We start from the raw sequence: 16,202 nt of genomic DNA on the forward strand, positions 1-16,202 counted from the left end.
AAAAAAAAAGTCTCACACTTACTTTCTAGTTCATCGCTTTTGAAAACACAGGCTGATCACTAGGTGGAGCTTCTTCGCTGATTACTTTTAAAAGAAACAAGACGGGGGAGGAGAAACAGAAGTCAGTTAATAACATGTACCATATATCGAAGAACTAAATAAATTTAAATTTTATTTATGTTTAAATGCATGGATTTGAGTGTGATTTTCCTTGAGCCACTCTTGAGAAGCTGAAAGCAGGGTAGGGGCTGCTTAACTCTTCCCCACCCTTACGCATAAAACAGCTGCTTTCTGCAAAGGAGATAAAGGAAGTCCACAACATGTCTCGCTTGGTTCTTTGTGGTGAAATTTGCACTGCAGAACACACAGCATTCCTTTGGTACAAATTTCTGGTCTTGCTAAGATTACTACTCTACTTCAGGAGAAATGGGGTCCACCACTGCAGGAGACAGAAAGCTAGATTGACCCAGCAAGGATTTTTTATATTAAGTAAAAAAGTCTGATCCTCGCTTCTGCCTGTCTGTCTCTACCCCGGCTCAAGGCTTGGGCAGGGAACGGAAGGAAAACAAAGCAAATTAAATTGAGAATTCATCTCATTTGATTTGGGGTAAAGCTTTTTGATGTTGTTAAAAGGCTGCTTGCTTGGCAATGCACATATTCCGACATTAAGCAGAGAAAATGCCCTCCTGTGTGAAAACAGGACAAGGGCTGGAATCCAAAGAGCGACTTCAGGCACACCCAAGGATTTTGGCACACCCAGCAGGATTGTTGCTGAGTTGTTTTTATTGCTTTCTTTGAACAGGAGCCTCCCATTGAAGACAAAAAGGAAACCGCTTCTGAAAGTCCTGAGTTTGCCATGTGGCAGGGAGAGGTTCTGTTTGAGGATAGCGAGTCCAAAGGCCTCTCTGAGCACGGAGGAAATACTTGCGCAGCATTTTGGATCCCAGCCAAGGTCTTCTCCCATGCAAGGCAGAGTCATGCTTCCACACCTTCGCAGGCCTCAATTTCTCATTTCAAAGCATGCTTGGGAACATTTAATTATGCCATCACCACCCTGGGACTGATCTTGCATTAACCTTTGCCTAGTGCACTGCAGCCAGAAAAGCTGTTATACATGCCAAGCAGCAAATATTAAATGCACACCCAACTCAATTTATTAATAATCTGCTTTGGAGATGGATGTGGAAACAGCTACTAACCTGAGCCCAAACCACATAATAGCATCACTGCAATTATCACTAACATTACTTAAGATGGAGGTTGAGAGTAGTGTAGGAAAATAACTTCAGGATGTTTTATAATTTCTTACTTTGCGATTTCTGGGCCGTGCAGGTCTTTCTGTGCTCTTAGCATACTTCTAGTTCTTCTTCAAGTCGCAAGCATTGGAATTCCGCAACCAAAAATGCCCGTTTTCATACATTCAACTCCAGAAGCTGGGAAATTTTTAAAAGCAGCGCAAATTAATACCAGAAAGGAAATTTTAAGTAGGGGATCCAAAGAGAACATTTGCACACAAAACGTAAGGAGCTGATTACTTTGGCGGAAACTGGAGATTTTCCAACTCTGACATTGTCTTGCTTCTATTGCAATTTTCTTTTAACGTAAGACTATACAATAGCTGATATACTTGTTGAATTATTCACAAATCCAGTATTTATTTGACATAATGTTGTATTTAAGAAGAAACCATTAAAACTGACATGAAAAAGTGATCTATCTTGCATTCTATACACAATGAATTTAATCCTGCTTGAGATGAAAATACAGCACATACATATTTCTGCATACCAGAAATTTATCATGGAGAAGACTGGAAGCTCCCATCAAGGGAAGTTTCCATATGTGTACTGGATTTTTGGATCATAGCCAGTAAATCATATCAATAACACTTTCTCAAAAAATCTAAATAGTCATCTCAAACTATAAAAGTAAATTAATGTGGTTCCTTAAAAAAATTAAAAAGTACTTACTTGGACAGATTTGTTTTTAAAAAACAGCACACTCCTAACCATGTCTTCTTGGAAGTCCTGTTGGGGCTGACACCCAGGTAAGTGTGATTAGCATGGTAGTCCAAAATGTGCTGAAATGGTACAGGATCTACGAGCAAACTGTACGTGATGCGACTAGACAGAATACGTTCTGTCCCTGGAAGAAAATTACGCAAATTGAAAAGAACCAGCCCTAACACGAAGGACGATTATAGGCATCTCTTTGGTGAGAACATCTTGATCCCATGAAGTTTGCAAAGTTGGTTCATGGCAGAACAAAATTAAGTTTCTCTATTATATGACAAACCGTGAAAGTTGGATATTGAAACGTGGAATATAAAAACACATTTGAATTTTATTGCTTGAGGAATACAGCATATGAAAAAGCACAAGAATGTCCAAAGGAAAGGTCACAGGGATTCAAACATATTATGATACATACCAGATGCAGTAAAATATTAACCTGAATTCTGCATCAGAAAAGAAGTGTGAAAATGTATATCTTTCTTTAAAAAAAGAAGACTTATTTCAAATAGGAAGGGCAAGGGTGTTACAGTACAAATTAGGAAAGCCAACACTGCACATTAACATGGTTTTACTAGCCTAGTGTTTCTACCTTTGGTACTTCAACCTTAATGAAGACAATCTTTCACCAGATTTTGCCCAATACTTTTCCTGCTGAACAAATGTGTTTCAGCTTAACATTCAAACTAATTTATCTCTCAGCTACCAGTGTATAAATAAGGGTGCAAGTTATTTCAGGTGAAGCTCCATAAAACTCAACTAACTGCAATTCAAGATCGTAGTTTGACTCTCAGTTTGGCTCTCTGCTTCAGAGAAGACTTTCTCCATTCATTCTCAGCTCTTGCATAATTTTCTATAGCCATCAAGGCTATGCTAGAAAGTTTTTTTAAAATTGCAGTCTTGGTTATGTTGCATGATGCATTAATATGCAATGCATGAGATTCTACCTCCTTGCAAGCAAGTACCAGAAAAATATGCTGATGTATCTTCAAGTATATTTTCAGATTCTAAAAAGGACTCTATTGTTCCTTATTATCAACACAAATAACAATCTAAGCATTGTTATATATAAAAAATCCACACCTATAATGCCCCAGAATAATTAGGTCTTGTTGGTCAGTCTTGGGGCTCAGTCACCAAACTGAACTTGGAATTGCAACACTTAGAACTAGTACCCTACTAGTTTCTAATGTAGAAGCAGCCAGTTTCACAGATAAAACTTCTCTATTGGTACACTAGTCTTGAAAACGTCGTGTTAATATTGTGCTGACAAAAAAAAGTACATTGGAGTTAAATGAAGATTCCTCTCATTGCAAGCATGCTTATTAGTTCCAATATTTGCTTTCATAGACCTGACTATTTCAGCATTCTGAGTCAAAACAGAATTAAAACAACTCTGTTCCACCAAAGTCCATTTGAACACTTGGAACATGCACGATGCATGTTAATACCACCTAAAGTTAAAATTAAATGGCTGTGAAACAGGAACAAATTTAATTCTTCAAAGCAGACAATATTTGAAATGAAATATTAATGTTGCTCATGACACTGAATTGATGACATAATAAAGTATTGGGTTTGTTTTCACCTCTATACAAGAGAAATTCAATCTGTACAACTATTAAACATACATTTTCCTAGTTTGGCAAAAACGTATCATTTTTCAAGATTGGTGGTATATGAGCACAGAGTATATATTGCCATATATATATATATCGTTTTTGAAGACAAAGAATTCAATTATGCCGAACCCTTTGCTTGGCTGCTCCGTTCCAATAAACCAAAACAAAACCCAAATTAAAAATTTCTACAGAAGATTCTATGGTTAAAAGGGAAGAGAAATGCAAATGTGAATTTAGAGCCTCTGTATAAATTTTGCTATATTTTATAAACTTTATTGTAACACTGTTTGTTGATCAAATAAGTGACACACTGCTATCTAAAATTTCCATAAACACCATTAAAAATCCAAAGTTGATATGATACTGAACCTTAAGTCTTCAAGAGTTCAAAGAGACAGTTTCGACATGTACAGCACACAACAGCAGACATCCCTAAAATACCAACGGCCGGTCCAAGATGCAGACAAAAGTTACGGGTAAGCATTCATGTCCTGCACAGCAAAACCAGCGAAAACTATTTCCTTGCGGGGACTGAAACTCAGCCCAAAAGATTTCAGATGTCGTCCTCATCATCTTCATCTTGAGAAGAGCCTGCCTGGTTGGATGCACTGGCCGAGGCAGCAGCAAGCTGTGCTTGTTGGGCCGCTTGCTGCATTTGTAGCCATTCCTGCTGGGCTAGCTCTGCCTGCTGCTGTCTAGCCTAGGGACACAAAACCGTAAGTTCAGTGTCTATAGCATGACCTAACACAGTTGTGCACAGACACACACATGCGCACGGGGAGATCAGTGCAAGAGGTAAGCCAAGAACATTATGGCATCCTCTCGTGATCTGTTTCGAGAGAAGAAATTAGGACCACAAGTGAAACATCATCATCATTGCCTAACCCTGCTGCACACTTGAGAACTTTCCGTTGTGTTTAAAAAAACATATTGCTGGGTTAACTCCAAATGAGGGCTGCTCATGAGAAAAAGTATTTCCAAAGGTACAGAACTTTAGGAAGAGCTAAAATTCCCTAGAGTTTCCCAAACTTGGGTCCCCAGCTGTTTTTGGACTACAATTCCCATCATTCCTGACCACTGGTCCTGCTAGCTAGGGATGATGGGAGCTGTAGTCCAAAAACAACTGGAGACCAAAGTTTGGGAAGCCCTGCCCTAGATTGAAGAGTGTCTTTCTCAGACAATGCAGGGAGAATGGGAAAGAGATCATTTTCCCTGTCCCACTGCACTTTTCAGGTTCTTTGGAGGAAGGGGTTTGTACTAGTCAGATTTGGTTTCCCCTCCACAACTTCTCTTTTGCTGTGGGGAGAAGAGGGACTGCGCTCTTCTCCCTCTCGACTCCTGCATCTTTCCCATTTCAACTTCCTTTCTCAGTACAAGAAGGGCTTAAAAGCAGGAACAGTTCTGTCAACTAAGGCTTCAGGCAGGCTCAACCAATGGACTTGGAATGGACCTGATGCCATCACATGACACAGAGTGTCTTGGAATCCAGTGAATTTTCAGCCAACTCAGCCCCTCCCTCAGAACACTCAATTTTAGCGATTTCCACTGGCAGGGATACAACTAGCAGGGGCCATACCTGCCCACTCATGCAGCCAGCAAGAGGCCAGCTGAGCAAGGAGAGCAGGACACAAGGACACCTTCACCTAATCCAACCCTTAATCCCAGCCATTTGGATTGCTGTCAGGTATGCTTAATGTATAACTCCAGATAGATTCTGCAATCTGGAATTAATCAGAGAGAACCCAAAACCTATACCATTTCAATTACATTAACCCTTGTCAGAAATGGATTCTGGTAGACAGGCTTTTAATGATATCCTGATTTTGAAGCGGAAAGGACACCAAGGAAGTCTGACTGAATCAAATGGTGTTTACTCCAAAATAAGTGTGCACAGGATTACAGCCCAAATTAGTTCCCAAAAATTATCTGTACTTAAAAGAGACCCAAAGAAATAAATGAGAATTAAGTTAGTCATAACCAACTGAAGTCCCATTTATTTCACTTGAGTATACGAAGTTCAGGTGCAACCCTATATTTTTGCATTGACACATTATTTGATGTAGCTATTTCAAGCTAATACATACTGAGACAGTCGCATCCATTTATAACCAAGCTGAATGAATCAAGTTTTGCATATTCAAAGAATGAAAACTCAAGTCATTTCCAAAATTTAGATTTGTATGCAATATCCAAGTCTAGGATGCTTAGCTGATTTATCTTCACAAACTGTGTATCTTTCCACAATTAAATGTGGAAAGATAAGCACTGCATATATTGTTTCCTCACTTACTTTTGCAAATAACTCTTGTTGCTGCCTTAGGAGCTCTTCTTCAGGAATGCCAAGATTTTCCAAACGATTATTAGCCCTTCTTCGCTTTAGTGCTACGGTTTTGCATTCTTGTAAAACTTCTTTTACCTCACTGATGTAGGAGCCAAAACCTAAGCTTTCAAGTGCTAGGGTAAAAAAAGGTTTCTAGTTAGTAAAATTCAAGCATTTTAGGCAACAAGATACCAACTTAATCTATCAGACACAGTTGCCACTACCACAAAAAACATACAATGATTGCTATATAGTGTTACCTTCTGAGGGAGGGAGTAATTTTGGACTACAGAAATCCGCAGATTGGCATATCTAAGTCAGGCCACTTCTTTTAAAAGGACAAAGAACATATGATCTGAAGTTACAGGTGTTGGTCTGCTGTAGTCGAAACAACAACAAAAAAATCTTCCAGTAGCACCTTAGAGACCAACTAAGTTTGTTATTGGTTATGAGCTTTTGTGTGCATGCACACTTCTTCAGCAATCTTCAGATATCTGGTATCTGAAGAAGTGTGCATGCACACGAAAGCTCATACCAATAACAAACTTAGTTGGTCTCTAAGGTGCTACTGGAATGAATTTTTTTATATGATCTGAAGCTTCACTTAAGCAAGCTTTACCTTTATCAAAAACAATTCCTTATACTGGGCAGCACTTGCAAGTACGTGACGTATTATTGACTTCTATCCCTCTACTAGCTGAGTAACAATCTGTTATAGACTATGTATGGTGTGGATATATGCAAGTTGACAGGGAAGCCTTTTCTACTTTACGAGCAATTTGGTACATGAGATGGTACTGTTTAGCGGCTGCTGCTGCACAAAGGCAAGCAAATCAGACTACCCAACCTGAGGTGTTTTTCAAGATGGGGAGAGAGAAGGTGGGCATTCTGCAGGCAGTAGGCTGTCCAATGACAGGCTGTTGCTAGTGGGGAACACCCTGAGGGGGAAAGTCCACAGGAAATTACCCCTCTGGTGCCTCCCCTTCATGGGGCGCAACAGGAGGCAAGTGCCCAATGAAAATGGTAGGCTGATGGTGGAACGGTTCTGAGTGAGAAGCAAGGAAGTGAAGATTTCCCAAAGTAAGAAACTGAGAGCAAAGGAAAGCTCCCAGGTGAGAGCTGGGTTTCTCATTTTCTGAGGTTGGGCAAAGGGATTAACAGCTAGTTTTGTACAGATAAGTATATGTACTTGTATACTGTTTCTGCACTTTAGATATTCTGCTGATTTCTCTGTTTTTTTCAGAAGGCTGTTGTTACTAGAAATGCATTATGTTTCCTAATCGCACCTGAGAAAAGTAGGTGCCGTATTTTTCGCTCTATAGGACGTACCAGACCACAAGACGCACCTTGTTTTTGGAGGGGGAAAACAAGGAAAAAAATATTCTGAATCTCAGAAGCCAGAAGAGCAAGAGGGATCACTGTGCAGTGAAAGCAGCAATCCCTCTTGCTGTTCTGGCTTCTGTGATAGCTGTGCAGTCTTCATTCGCTCCATAAGACGCACACACTCCCCCCTTACATTTTAGGAGGGGAAAAATGAGTCTTATAGAGCAAAAAATACAGTAATAACTTATGCAATGAAACACTGCATTTTACAGGCGTTGTGGAGTTCAATGCTGGGATGAGTAATAAGAAGTAATAATTATGTATTATTTATTAGTATGAACTGTTTTTATATAACTGTTCTGGTTTTCTTGTATTGTATGGATATTAGGTTATGTACTGACATATATTGCTTATCATGTTGTATGTTATAAACTGCCCTTTGGTCTTTTCATGAAGGGTGGACTATCAATGTTAAAAAATAAAATAAATGCTGACAAATGGAGGGGGCTGATATTCACCAGATCTCCCTTCCCTATGCAGCCCCTAAAAATCTGCTCTGGAGGATTGCAGAAACCCTCCAAAACAGTGGGATACGATGCTGAGGGTTTGCAAGGGAAGTGGAAATCAGTGAATTGTCTTCCTCCAGCTGCAGCACCCACTGGATCTAAGGCCCTTCCATGAAAGTCTGGATTCAACTTACACACAAGATGTTTAACACTGGGAAACATGACAGTGGCCTGAGAATGCCTGACGTGTTGAGGCTAAGCATGTGTGGATCCAAGAGAATGATTGGGAACTGCAGGATATAATAAATATTTATTTCTAAACCATGTAGTAGCAAACCTAAAGGAATGCACAGCTGAATGGGTGGATCACTCCATAGAAACACATTCACAAAATTGTAGAGCTGGAAGGGACCACAGGCTCATCTAGTCAAATGCATAAATCTTTCATCCAGCGTGGGGCTTGAACCCACAAACCTGATATTAAGAGACTGTTAAAAGTCTCAGACTCTACCAACTAAGGCTATCCCTCCTTATTTTCATGGTATGCAAATTATATCCAACATATAAAGAGTTAAAAATTCTAATTTAAAGAGAAGAAAAATTAACAGCAGTGACTACATTGTGCATTGTCAGACTTAAGTTTACCAAAGATGTGTTGATAAATGCAAACAAAAATGACTAAGCTAGATACAAAGAACTTTCCCCAAAGATAGTATAGAATTCAACCTGTGGTAGCAAGCAGTTGAAAGGGAGGAAACATAAGCTCCAAACCTGCAGAGAGATACCACACAGCTTGTCTTGGTGTTTTAAGCCAGACACAGTGAATATAAAAAGTCAAAACCAAAATTGAAAGTGCAGTGGCCCAATTTGCTCAAGTTTGTGGTTTAGTGGTAACACCATTGGAAAGAGTGAAAAACAGTTTACGGGACAGACAAGTGCAGACACCCTAGTGCCAGTCATTCTCAGTTGATTGTCAGGGATTTGGCTGTGCATGGTTCTCTTCAAGCCTCAACAAGCTCAGTGGCTGCAGAAAGCCCTACACCGCACTTTGAGGCCCAACCAGCTGATAATCAGGATTTCAAATAACCCTGCAAAGGGCTTTGCAGATGCCCCCAATCAGCTGCACCCACAAACCCTTTTCTTGGTCCAGACACTTTACCTCTCCCACACCTGATGTCAGGTGTGCAGCAGATGGGCATCGCTTGGTCGAAAAGGCCTCGTGGGCTAAATGGGGAGGCCTGGGACGGCTAATTAGGTCTGCAGGCTGAAAGTTCCTCACCCCTGTAGCTCAGTCAGTAAAGTGTGAGACTCTTAATCTCAGCGTCACGGGTTCGAGCCCAATGTTGAGCAAAATATTCCAGCAGTGCAGGGGGTTAGGATAGATGACCCTCGTGGTCCCTTCCAACTCTACGATTCTATGATTATTAGTTCTGTAAGTGGTCAAATAACAATGCTTCTGTGGCCAGAAGTTAGAAAGAACCTTATGTATACAGCCACCATGGCATCAGTTATCCACTGGGGTGCTCTCTTAGGAGGTAGTAATTGTTATTTGCAAGACGATGGAACATCTTAAAGGTGAATTAAATAAGTCAGCAATTTTTAACCTTTTCAGACCTGGGATTCTCCTTTAACTGAACCATCAGTGTGGAAGCCCTTAATATTTTTACCATGTATCTGTATGATGATGATAATAATAATAATAATAATAATAATAATAATAATAATAATAATATATTATTTGTACCCCGCCCATCTGGCTGGGTTTCCCCAGCCACTCTGGGCGGCTTCCATAAAAAACAGAAATACACTAAAATATCACAGATTAAAAACTTCCCTGAACAGGGCTGCCTTAAGATGTCTTCTAAATGTCAGGTAGTTATTTATCACTTTGACATCTGATGGGAGGGCGTTCCACAGGGCGGGTGCCACTACCGAGAAGGCCCTCTGCCTGGTTCCCTGTAGCTTTGCTTCTCGTAATGAGGGAACCGCCAGAAGGCCCTCGGCGCTGGACCTCAGTGTCCAGGCAGAACGATGGGGGTGGAGACGCTCCTTCAGGTATACTGGGCCGAGGCCGTTTAGGGCTTTAAAGGTCAACACCAGCACTTTGAATTGTGCTCGGACACGTACTGGGAGCCAATGTAGGTCTTTCAAGACCGGTGTTATGTGGTCTCGGCGGCCACCCCCAGTCACCAGTCTAGCTGCCGCATTCTGGATTAGTTGTAGTTTCCGAGTCACCTTCAAAGGTAGCCCCACGTAGAGCGCATTGCAGTAGTCCAAGCGGGAGATAACTAGAGCATGCACCACTCTGGCAAGACAGTCCGCGGGCAGGTAGGGTCTCAGCCTGCATACCAGGTGGAGTTGGTAGACAGCTGCCCTGGATACAGAATTGACCTGCGCCTCCATGGACAGCTGTGAGTCCAAAATGACTCCCAGGCTGCGCACCTGGTCCTTCAGGGGCACAGTTACCCTATTCAGGACCAGGGAGTCCTCCACACCAGGCCGCCCCCTGTCCCCCAAAAACAGTACTTCTGTCTTGTCAGGATTCAACCTCAATCCATTAGCCGCCATCCATCCTCCAACTGCCTCCAGGCACTCACACAGGACCTTCACCGCCTTCACTGGTTCTGATTTGAAAGAGAGGTAGAGCTGGGTATCATCTGCATATTGATGGACACCCAGTCCAAACCCCCTGATGATCTCTCCCAGCAGCTTCATATAGATGTTAAAAAGCATGGGGGAGAGGACCGAACCCTGAGGCACCCCACAAGTGAGGGCCCAGGGGTCTGAACACTCACCCCCCACCACCACTTTCTGAACACGGCCCAGGAGGAAGGAGCGAAACCACTGTATAACAGTGCCCCCAGCTCCCAGCCCCTCTAGACGGTCCAGAAGGATGTTATGGTCGATTGTATCAAAGGCCGCTGAGAGATCCAGCAGAACTAGGAAACAACTCTCACCTTTGTCCCTAGCTCGCCGGAGATCATCAACCAGCGCGACCAAGGCAGTTTCAGTCCCATGATGAGGCCTGAATCCCGATTGGAAGGGATCCAAATGGTCCGCATCCTCCAGGCGTGCCTGGAGTTGTTCAGCAACCACGCGCTCAATCACCTTGCCCAAGAATGGAAGATTTGAGACTGGGCGATAGTTGGCCATACTGGCCGGGTCTAAAGATGGTTTTTTAAGAAGCGGTTTAATGACCGCCTCTTTCAGCGGATCTGGGAATGTTCCCTCACAGAGGGAAGCATTCACCACCCCGCAGAGCCCATCGCCCAGCCCTTCCTGGCTTGCTTTTATTAGCCAGGATGGGCAAGGATCCAGGAGACAGGTGGTTGGTTTCACGCGTCCAAGCAGCCTGTCCACATCCTCGGGGGTAATGGATTGAAATCGATTCCATGCAACTTGACCAGACAGAGCTCTAGCACTCTCCCGCCCCAGCCCTGCTCCCACAGTGGTGTCTAGCTCCTTCCGAATATGAGTGATTTTATCTGCAAAAAACTTTGCAAAATCGTTGCAGGAGATCTTGGGGTCTTTACAAAGCCCCGGTGGTAAAGGTGGTTCTGTTAAATTACGAACCACCTGAAAAAGTCTCCTGCTACTATTTTCTGCAGATGCAATAGAGGCGGTGAAGAAAGTCTTCTTCGCCGTCGCTATCGCCACTTGGTAGGCTCGACGTTGAGCTCTAACCTGTGTCCGGTCAGATTCGGAGTTTTTTTGCCACTGACGCTCTTGCCGTCTCAGCGATTGTTTCATCGCCCTCAGCTCCGAAGAAAACCATGGAGCTGTCCGGGCTCCATGCAATCGGAGAGGGCACTTCGGAGCCAGACAGTCGATAGCCCTGGTTAACTCCGCATTCCAGCGGGCCACCAGGGAATCAGCTGAAAGGCCATCAACATGGGATAAAGCATCCCCTACCACTCTCAGGAAACCATTTGGATCCATTAAGTGGCGGGGGCGGACCATCCGAATTGGTCCCACCTCCCTGCAGAGGGGAAGGGTCGCTGATGGCAGTGCTGTTGCTGCAACCCATGTTAGATCAGGTAATGATCCAGTAGCGGGTGCTGAAACCTATGGTGCATATTGCACCTATATATGGAAACCTCAATTCTACTCATCGATCATCCAACCCAGCACAAAATGATGAGTTGGAGACATTACTTACTGAATGTGTGTGGGCCCTGTGTAGTTTTCTACAAGCCCGTTAACTTTGTACTCAGAAGAATCCAGACCTTTCTGTGTGTTCTACCAGGAAAAAAATGCAGAATTTGATATCGGGTTCATATTTCAACATCCTGACTTTAGTTTTCATTTTTGGATATGTGTTTTCAGTTGCGAAGATAAGCATTCAAAAACAGATGGAGCTCTATACAGCAGCTTTCCCCAGCTGGTTGCCCTTCATCCCTCGCCACAGACCCTGCTGGCTGGGGGGTGATGTTGGAATCCAACAACATCTGGTACAGCATCAGTTGGGAAAGGTTGCTCTACGACAGCCAGATGAAACTCAGCAGCCTAACCAGTGGTCATCGTTTCAGTGCCCATAATTTCTCATTGTTTCTCCCATAACAACAGTTTGCAATTATGCAAAAGAACTTTAGAAATTAGCATAATTTACATATGTCAGGGACACAAGTGGCACAACTCTCAATACAGGGTGATATCCAAATGTTTCTAAGCCCACTATTTCAGTGGGTCTGCTCTAAGAATGACTTAACATTGTATATCATCCAAAGTATCTTCCCGTATTAGGGTTTTCCTACTACAATAAAAAAAAGTTTAAGAGCTATTTCCTGTGCTACAGCTCTGCGCATGTAACAGACTTTTGTTCATGTAGCAGAACTTCCTCTCTCTCTCCTGTCCCCTTCAACCCTCCTTGTGTGACCTCAAAATCAGTTCCAGCGGATTGAGGGGAGCTCCAGAGCAGATTTTGTGGGGGCATAGCTGATACGAATGTGCCATTATGCAAGCAGAACTTCTCTGGTGCAGCACTGCACAAAAGTCAAGATGAAGCAGTAATACCCCGAAAGGCGATAGCTATCAACAGCTACTAGCCTTGGCAACCATACATTACTTCCAGGCCCAGAGGCAGCATATCACTGAATACCAGTTGCTGGGAAATGATTATTATCTTCATATTCTGCTCAAGAGCTTCCCAAAGACACTGGGAAACAGGATGCTGAACTTGACAGGCCCTTGATCAAATCCAGCTGTACTGCTCTTACACTCTAAAAACAGGGTTTTCATTTCAGGCATCTTACGTTTCTTAATGCTGAAAGTAGTATCATTAAGCAACAGCTGAATGAAACCAAGACTCCAGCTACTTTCACTTTTGCCGTTCTGAATGCTGAACTGAACATGAGTACTGTAACATGAATTTTAAAGGGAAAGTAACATAAAACAAAGTAATAGCCTAATGAAATTTGCCCTCCTTTTTTGTAGGAAAGAGCAACTATGTTTCACTAAAATCCTCTTGTTTTATAAAATGGAAACAATTAGATAAGGAAATAAAGAGAGGAAAAAGTTGTTTCCAACAAACTGCAAGGAATCTATAGTAATGTTGGCTATAATTGATGTCATTGACATCCTATGCCTTTTAAAATGTGTTTGGAGGGGGTTATTGGGTTGTAGTTGTTTTTATTTTGATTATGTATTTTGCGGTTTTGTATTCTGATTTTATCCTGTGAACTGCCCTGAGACCTGCAGATACTGGGCAGTATATAAATTCAATAAATAATATTTTTTTAAAATTAGTATTTTCTGGGATTTTAACGTATTGTATTTTATTGTTTTGGTGTAATTGTTATAAACTACCCTGGGATCTTAAGGTTCAATCCTAACCACATCTACAAAGAAGTAAGTCCTATTGAGGTAAGTGGGGTTAGGATTGCTTGCCTTAATTGATGAACAATGGTTTAGAAATCTGGCTAAATGAAAAGTAGTGGAAAAAATGAACACGTGTGAGAACAATTGCATAATGGCGAACTCCCCTCTCATAATACTCTTTAAACTCTTACATCCTGTTTCTAAAAAAAAACCCAAAAAAACAAGAGGCTTTTACTTCAACTCAGATTCATGTAGCTAAACACACAAAGTGCTCACTTTACTAAACCTATAGCTATAATTTGCAAGGAGTTTTAAATAACTTTACTTGGAAGTTCAACTGACATCAGCAAGTTTCTCAGACTTGCCTGGGAGTTTATGACACAAACAAAGATCTTCTGCGTTTCTAGCCCTTAATGAAGCTGTAGCTCTCAGCAAATGCTACGCAGTTGCCTGAAGGGGTGAAATGCTTATCTAGTCTACAGCTCACCAGAGTCCTCCAGGCAATCCAGCCTTTTGTAATTCTCTGCTACACAGCATACTGTAAGAGTGTGGCGGTGGTTGGATGCATCGCTTAACCAATTCTGAAGTTGTAGCAACAGAAAGCCTACGGAGAAGCACAGAATCGTGGAGTCGGAAGGGACCCAAAGGTCACCCAGCACAACTCCCTGCAATGCAGGAACCTTTTCCCCAAATGTGGGGCTCGAACCCTGAGATCGAGATGCTGTACCGATTGAGCTACCCCACAGCAAGAGACCAGAGGGTGGCAAGTGAAGGGCTTTGTTCCGGTTGGGCACTAAAGAGGTAAGAGAGCAGGCTGCCCCTTGCCTTGGATGACGTGCTCCGGGGAGATGGTTTTCTTCTCCGACTTGTTGCAGATCTCGTTGGCCTCGGAGGAGATGAGGTGGATGAACTCGGTGCAGCAGTTGACCACCAGCTCCCGGGCGTCGTTGGCTACCCGCACGTTGGGCAGCGTCTCCTTGATCATCTTGTTGATGGCGGCGCGGGGGATGGTCAGGTCGTCGTCGTTCCCGGAGGAAGAAGCCATGGCGGGGAAGGCCGCCCAGGCAGCGCCTCCTCGAAGGGGAAGGGCTCCGGGCCGGAGACGGCAGGGGCGGCCCAACTGCCGCCCCGCGCCGAGGTTGCCAGGAACGGGACCGAGAGCGACACGGGAGCCTCGGCGGGAAGCGGCCACCCCCTCGTGCCGCCCGCGTCACTACAGCAACGGCGACCACCGGCGCCGCCTCCGCCACAACATCCCTTCAGGCGCCCGGAGGCGAACCGTCAGCGCTGCCGCCTCAGAGAGAGGGTCGAGGGGGGAGGGGAGCCGGGATGACAGACAACCCGCCGCCGGCGAAGTAGGAGGAGGAGGCTCCGCGTAGCGCCGGCAGCGGCTCCGACTTCTTGCTCCCTCCCTCCCTCCTCACGCGCCGCGCGACGGTTGCGGCAGGGAACGAGGCTGCCGAAAGGCTCGCGAGGGGCAGCCGACACACAAGGCTGCGGCGCGCGGCACTTCCGCCGGAAGCGCTTTCCTTGCGCTTTCCTCACCCACTCTCCTCCTCACTCACGCCGCCAGTTCCGCTTCCGGTCTGGCCCGGAAGCGGCTTTGTGGTACTCGAATGGGGTGCGTGGGTCTGGGCGCGGTTGCGGACCCCTTTCTGTCATTCCCCTCACTGGTGTTTTAGGCTGCTTCCCCCCATCCACAACTTGGGTCTCCAGGTCTTTTTTGGGGGTGGGGGTGGGGAGGACTACAACTCCCATCAAGCCCAGCTAGCAGGCCCAAGTGGTCAGGGCTGATGGGAATTGTAGTCCAATAACGGCCCTGGGGAAACGGGCAGAGACAGCAGGAGTGTAGTTTTCCGCCATCTCGTCGCAAAGGGGCTCCGTGGAGGGCGGTAGAGCGGCGCGTGCGCCGAAGCCCTTCCGGATCGCCGCCTCGGTGGTGCTGGAAGTCCCGGACGACGGGTTGTTGTCGGAATCTCGCACGCGCAGAAGGTTAGATCCGGGACTAGCTAGGAAAGAACCGTTAAGGCCACAATGCTGCCGTCTGCAATTACGTCGCCTGGGAGCAAACTCCATTGAAACTATAATATTGCGCTGTATGGTGTATCCTTTTAGTTGTGCGATTTATTTTGAAGTCAGTATTTCTATTCAGTCGGCGGAACGCGAGACTCTTAATCCTCAGGGTCCTAGTTTCGAGCCCCAAGTTGGGCGAAAGATTAATGCTTTGCAGAGTTACAGATAGGTAGCCGTGTTGGTCTGCCATAGTCAAAACAAAAAAAATTCCTTCGTGTGCATGCACACTTCTTCAGATACACACAGGTTTGGACTAGATGACCCTGCTGGTCTCTTCCACCTCTACAGTTCTCTGACTCTGTGATTTCTCTCGTCTTCTGTTGTGGAAATCTAAATGGCAAAAGAAGGTGGACCTAGACTAGTGAAGCCTAAAATACAATCCTGCATGTGCCCATGAAGAATTAGGTATGGCTGTTACCAAGATTTAAAGCCATGAACTTTTTACTAAAATAACTATGGGCTAGCCATCCTCTTAGCCTAATCTACCCCACAATGTTGTTGTTAGGAAAAAATGAGTAGGGAGAAAACT

General features: G+C 44.1%; 1 protein-coding gene across 1 annotated transcript; it reads right to left on the bottom strand.

Moving 5' to 3' along the window:
* Positions 1-2,323: 2,323 nt before the first annotated feature.
* Positions 2,324-15,325, bottom strand: DR1 (down-regulator of transcription 1). Its single transcript, XM_083743616.1, has 3 exons — positions 14,426-15,325; positions 5,925-6,088; positions 2,324-4,334 (listed from the first exon to the last, which is right to left on the bottom strand). The coding sequence occupies exons 1-3, from the start codon at positions 14,643-14,645 to the stop codon at positions 4,188-4,190; spliced, it is 531 nt and encodes a 176-aa protein (XP_083599742.1). The 5' UTR covers positions 14,646-15,325; the 3' UTR covers positions 2,324-4,187.
* Between the last annotated feature and the right edge of the window lie 877 nt (positions 15,326-16,202).

The sequence above is a fragment of the Podarcis gaigeae genome (assembly GCF_964106915.1).
Source record: "Podarcis gaigeae genome assembly, chromosome: 6".
Classification (NCBI taxonomy): Eukaryota; Metazoa; Chordata; class Lepidosauria; order Squamata; family Lacertidae; genus Podarcis; species Podarcis gaigeae.